Here is a 6,346-nt window from a genome sequence, read left to right on the forward strand (position 1 = left end):
ACTACCCCATAGAGTTTCCAAGGATGCAAATCTTTAGAACAGACTGCTACATCTGTCTCCCAAAGAGCCGCTAGGTAGGTTTGAACCACCGAACTTTCGGTTAGCAGCCAGCACCACTGTGCCACCAGGGCTCCTCCTCTGGGAGCCAGGAGATGCAATTTCCCAACATTTCTCCCGTGCCGCCAGGCCTTTGTCTGGGAAGGGGTGGGGCTTCCTTCGCCAGGGCGGTGGAGCTATGCGAACTACATTTCCCACAATGACGTGCGCAGAGCGAGGCCGCTGAGCCAATGAAGACTAAGAAAATTGGCATTTCTGTGCGTGCGCACCACGACTTCCGGCGTCGTCCCCTGGCGGTCATTTTGGCTGCTGTTGGGTGCATCCACTAGGTCAGAGGCTCTGGAGTGCTGGATCGGTCCGAGGTGACGGTACCCGCAGGGCACGAGAGGAAGCGTTGTCCCCACTGCACAGGGGGTGGGTCTGAGGCTTGGCGGCAGCGCCCGCCCGCGCCGATCCGCGTCAGGGCCGGGCTGGGGACACTGGTGCCCGAGTCCCGGCCCCGCTCTGTCCACAGGTTCCGATGGCTGCCGCTGCGCTGATGGACCCGCCTCAGGTGGGTGCTGCGTCCCGGACACAGGGCTCTCTCCTTCCCGGCCATCTTCGAATCCTAAAGCCTCGGATAAGAGGCCTTTTCTCAGGTCACTGCAGCCAAAGCTTCGGGTGCACTATACGAGGCGCGCGTCGGTGGGGTCCCTATTTCTGACACCAGTGTGATGAGATGTGGGAGAGTGTCACATGCAGAGAGACGAGCATGTGTAAAGGCTTGGAGGTGCTATTTAGCCGGGAGCTTTCAGGAAACCTGGGGTCATTCTTGTCTGCAGGGACTAGAGAGTGTTAGGTGTCACGTCTGGATGGCAGGCTGAGGAATTGTACCTTCCTTTTCAGGGCACTAGGAGCCATAGAGGGTTGCGAACAGAGGAGGGACACTGTCTGGGTTAGGATTTTAGATAATTTTCTGAAGCTACTGAGAGGAAGAACCGAATGGAGTTGGGGTGATGACAACAGTGGGCAACAGGTGGGTTGAATCCTTGTCCAATGTCACAGAGCTGGGAAGAGGCAGCACTGAGGACCGAGGCCCAGAGATAACACACTCAGCCCAAGTTCACCAGGTTTTAGGGCTGTGCAGGGGTACTGGGAGCCCTGGGCTTATGGAACCCCACCTTGGTCACCTGCCTCTCACATCTCCGTTTTCCTATATCTTCCCATGGCTGCAGAAGCGCTTACACAGCTGAGCCTCACTGATCCTGACCCCACCCATATGGACTGTGGGGTCCTGGAACTCTTCACCTGCCATTTTCCCAGCCCTTGGGTCTGGAGATGCTGTGGAAATCCCAAGCCCAGGATACTGAGTCCAGGCCAGGGATTATATGGACGTGCCCATTTCTGGCAGCCAATGGAATGAGGTGTGAAAGGTTGTTGAGGCATAAGGACCAGCATGTCCAAATGCTAGGAGGTGAGGCCAAGCTGGGAGTGTTCAGGGAGCTGCTATCTCTGGTAGAGGAGCAGGAGTCAGGCCTGGATGGCAGCCTAAGAAGGTGGGTGTCTATTCTGGAGCTAATGGACACAATGTGAGGTTTGGATCAGAATGGGGGGTGATCTGACCCAGATCACAACAGACTCCTTCTGACTACAGAGTGGGGAACAGGCTGGGTGAGGGAGCAGGCAGGAAGACGAGGGAGGAGGCTAGTCCAGTAGTTCAGGTGAGTGTTGATGGATCATTGTGGAGGTGGGAGAAATGATTGGATTCTGGATTTGATTTTTAAGTAGGGCTGTCTGGACTTTCTGATTTTGAGTGTGACAGAGGAAAGGTAGGAGTCAGGGATAACTCCAAGGTTTTTGGTTTTAACAGTTGGAAGGATGGAAGCTCCAACAGTTGAGATGGGGTGATCAGTAGTAGGATTGATTTGTATTGGGGATATTAAGAGTTCTTTTTGTTGTGTTAAGAGTCTGGATGTTTAAGAGGACAGCGAGTGGAGGCATCAAGTGGGTAGCTGGACACAGGTCTGGAGCTCTGGTAAGGAGTTCAGGATGGAGAGGTACAAAAGGTGGTAGTGAGAGTATGGACCAGGGTGGAACTGTGCATCACAGGAGGGGGAATTCAGCCCATGGTGGTAACACTAATAGCAATCCAGGAAGGGGAGGGTGGGGGCCGAGGACAGGGTCTTGGGTGTAGGAGAGCGCATGCTCTGGAAAGTGACAAAGACTTCCAAGAGATGAGTGGATGTGAGACACAGGAATAATAGAGACAATAGAGAACTTAATCACCATTCTGTGGACTCACCAGGATTTTGTTGTGACCCTAGTGTGGCCTGGGGTGTTTCAGTTAGGCTGGTGGATTAGTTCAAGGCACAAGTGGTCATCTGTGAGAACTAATAGGACTGAGATAGGGGATCCCTGGGACCTGGCTTTGAAGGAGGGTTGGGTGGAGAGAAGAGAGTTGTGACTGGTGAAGTGTCAGCAAGTGCAGCACAAATGGAAGAGGGCCATGGGCATCTGATACTGCAAGTGGTTCTGAATGGCTGAAGTTGAAGCAAGGAACATTTAGACAAAGAAGCCTTCATGAGTCCATGGTGTTATTCTGAGTATGTCAGAGCTGGAGATTTGGATCTGGATTTGGGACTGATGTTGGCAGTGGAGATCATCAAAGTTCTAGAGTAGAACTGGATTCTGTTTGGATTTGCCAAGGGCTCTCTGGAGGCTAAGGAGGTGCTATGGTGTGGGGCAGGGAGGGGAGGAAGCTGTGGGAGTGCAGAGTGGGAGAGAGTGTGAGACAGAGTAGTGTGCATGTGGAGACAAGTGTGAACTGATGGCCCTTGTGCCTAGGTTTGGGGACCAAAGGGTGAAAGGTAAGCCTACATTTGGTTGCGTCTGGGAGGCATGATCTGGAGAACCCCAAGAGAATTACCTATCAAGAGGGGGTTCAGCCCTGCATGCCAGGCCCAGAGTTTGAATCTTATCTCTCTGCTCACCTGCCTATTGTTGCTGTTGCCTGGCCAGATGATCAGCGGGACCATGAAGGGAGAGCAGGTATCAGTGGTACCAGGACCTGTTGTCTAGCCTGAGGTGGGGATTCGGGGAGCAGGAGGAGCAGTGGGGACATAAAGGATGGGGGGAAGAACTTGGGGTCCTAGGAGAAACTAATCATGATGTGGACTGTCTCCATCCTGACAGGGTGGTGTGACCTTTGAGGACGTGGCCATTGACTTCTCCCAGGAGGAATGGGGGCTCCTTGATGAGACTCAGAGAATCCTCTACCGAGATGTGATGCTGGAGAACTTTGCAATCATAGCCTCCCTAGGTAAGACTTTTCACTCCCACCCCAGTGTGCTAAGCTGGTTTTTGTCTTTCCCTTTCTCCCCAGAGACAGCTTTGTCCCTCCACAGCCAGACCATGGGCTGTGCTGCTTTCCCTACTCTCTTGGCATGTGTGCTGAGGGTGCTGGTGCTAAGCTGTGTATGATGTCCTGAGCAATGCACTCCCTGAGCAGACTCACTACTTGCTGCCTGAGAGTGTGCAGGGAAAAGTCTGGGAGTCAGGAGCCCTCCATTCAGCCCAGTGGATCCACCCTTCTTGTTCTCATCCTGACTGAGTGATATGTCCACATCCACACCACCTCTGTGCTCTAGGTTCTGCCTGTTTCTGTAGCTAACATATCCCCCTGTCTGACTGCCAGGAATTATAGGCATTGTCATGATCACTACTTACATGGATCAGGGGCTGTTCTTGCAAGAACCTGTCTTGAGGTTTTATTTGTAGTATTAATTTTCTGTCCTGTGGTCTGTTGTGTACTAAGTTGACTTCCCTGCCCTGTCTCTCCCTTAGGACTTGTATCTTGCAAGTCCCATCATATAGACAGGGTTCAGGGAGAGGCCCAGTTGCTTTTCACAGGGGACATTGCAGCATTGTCTCAGAGGAGGCCTGGCCCTGCTGAGTGGCAACTAGGAGATGGCATGACAGTAGATCTCTGTTCAAATCATGCCAGGAACTGCTCTGTGTCTACCAGTGTTTTGGAGTAAATGCCATTGGCCAGACCTGATTTCTACCTTTTCTTCCCCATACCTCACATTTTGTTGATTTGTCATTTGAACTGTGACTTCTGGCCTTGGCTGCCGGCACCTTGCTGGTGTCCACTTGTCACTTGTTCCTCTCCACTGTTCCCTCTGCAGTATTCTCCAACATTGACCCACACAACATGTCATGAGGTATGCACATGTCCTTAGATAACCTTGAGTACTAACTACTCAGTTCCAAGTGGATTTTCCTGGGCCTGGACACAACCAACCTTCTACACATCAAGCATGTGTCACCAGCTGACAAGGTCCTGCTGAAGGCTGTTGGCACTGGAGTGAGTGAGAGGCCCTGCCTCTTCTCCCTGTGCTGCACCCCATCCTTGTGTCCTTCATCTGGTGAGACCTCCCATTCTGTAATCTTCAGAGGCTCAGTACTACAGAGCAGCCCCTTCCTCAACCTGCCCCCAACTCCATCATATTCAAAATAATCTCATGGACTCATTCTTGGGTGTGTCTGATTTCCCACTCTCACTAAAGTAGTATGAATTTCATCAACATTTCTCTGCTTTCAGGTTGTTGGCATGGAACAGAGGAGGAGGTGGCATCTTCTGAGCAGAGTGTTTCTGTAGGAGTGTCACAGGTTAGGGCCCCACAGGAAGGCCCTTTTACCCAGAAGACTCACCCCTGTGAGATATGTGTCCCAGTCTGGAAAGACATATTGCACCTGACTGAATCCCAGCCAACATACTCTGGGCCAAAACTGTGCTTGGGTGAGGCATGTTTCAGAGGTTTCTGGTTTAGTGCAAATCTTCCCCAGCCCCAGAAACATCACAGTGGAGAGAAATCTTTCAAAAAGGACATGGATGGGGCCTCGTTTGTGAGGAGCTGCAAATTTCAAGGGTCTGGGAAGCCCTTCACCTGTGGGGAGGTTGGGAAGGATGTCCCAGCAACCTCAGGCCTTCTCCAGCACCAGGCCTCTCTGAACCATGAGAAGCTACACAGCAGCACCAAGTGTGGGGAGGTGTTTCACACTGGGAAGACACACTATAAGTGGGATGAATGTGAGAAAGATTTTAGCCACAAACACACACTTATTCACCACCAGAGCGTCTGCACTGGAGAGGGGCTTTGTGAGGGTAGCAAATGTGGGAGAAAGATGAGCTACAATTACAGACTTGCTCAGCATCAACAAATTCACACTGGAGAAAGGCCGTATGCGTGTAGTGAATGTGGAATATTCTTTAGCCAAGTCTCTGGCCTCCGTCAACACCAGAGAGTTCACACAGGAGCAAAGCCTTATGAGTATGGAAAATGTGAGAAATCCTTAACCTACAACTCTAGTCTCATAAAACACCAGAGAGTGCACACTGGAGAAAGACCTTATAAGTGCAATGAATGTGAGAAATCCTTTAGCCAAAGCTCCAGCCTCATTCAGCATTGGAGAGTTCACACAGGAGCAAAGCCTTTTGAGTGCGGCAAATGTGGGAAATCCTTTAGCCACATCTCTACCCTCATTCACCACAGGAGAGTTCACACTGGAGAAAAGCCTTATAAGTGCAGTGAATGTGGGAAATTATTTGGCAGAAGCTCTCACCTTATTGTACACAAGAGAATTCACACTGGAGAAATGCCTTATGAATGTAGTGAATGTGGGAAATCTTTTAGGCAAAGCTCTGGCCTCAATCAACACCGGAGAGTTCACACTGGAGAAAGGCCTTATGAGTGCAATGAGTGTGAAAAATCCTTTAGCCGCAAATCTGACCTCATTAAACACCGGAGAGTTCACACGGGAGCAAGGCCTTATGAGTGTGATGAATGTGGGAAATCCTTTAGGCAAAGCTCTGGCCTCATTCAGCACTGGAGAGTGCACACTGGAGAAAGGCCTTACGAGTGTGATGAATGTGGGAAATCTTTTAGCCGCAAATCCGACCTCATTCAACATCAGAGAATTCACACTGGAGAAAGGCCTTAGATGTGCAGGGAATTTGCTGGGTGTTTGATCAGTGTAATAACACTGGAGGAGAGCCTTTCTGGGGGAGTCATCAACCTGAATTCAACCGTATACATCCAAACATCCACAGTAGGGAGTTTCCCCATAAGTTCCAAGTATGGACGAAGCTTTAAGGAGCTGCACTGCACTTTCTAACCTGCCCAAGGCCCTTGCCAGATTTTCATCACTGCCAGCTTCTATGATATAAGCCATGTAAGCTCTATCTCCTGGTAGTCCCCACAGTGTGCATCAGTCATCACCCCAACATACACAGGAAAGCAGATCTCTG

At 50.9% G+C, this 6,346-nt stretch overlaps 1 protein-coding gene across 1 annotated transcript; it reads left to right on the forward strand.

Moving 5' to 3' along the window:
• Positions 1–468: 468 nt before the first annotated feature.
• Positions 469–6,139, forward strand: LOC101344908 (zinc finger protein 551-like). Its single transcript, XM_012558592.2, has 3 exons — positions 469–610; positions 3,229–3,355; positions 4,640–6,139. The coding sequence occupies exons 1-3, from the start codon at positions 578–580 to the stop codon at positions 6,037–6,039; spliced, it is 1,560 nt and encodes a 519-aa protein (XP_012414046.1). The 5' UTR covers positions 469–577; the 3' UTR covers positions 6,040–6,139.
• The last annotated feature ends 207 nt before the right edge of the window (positions 6,140–6,346 follow it).

This window comes from Trichechus manatus, unplaced genomic scaffold (assembly GCF_000243295.1).
Source record: "Trichechus manatus latirostris isolate Lorelei unplaced genomic scaffold, TriManLat1.0 scaffold00176, whole genome shotgun sequence".
Lineage (NCBI taxonomy): Eukaryota > Metazoa > Chordata > Mammalia > Sirenia > Trichechidae > Trichechus > Trichechus manatus.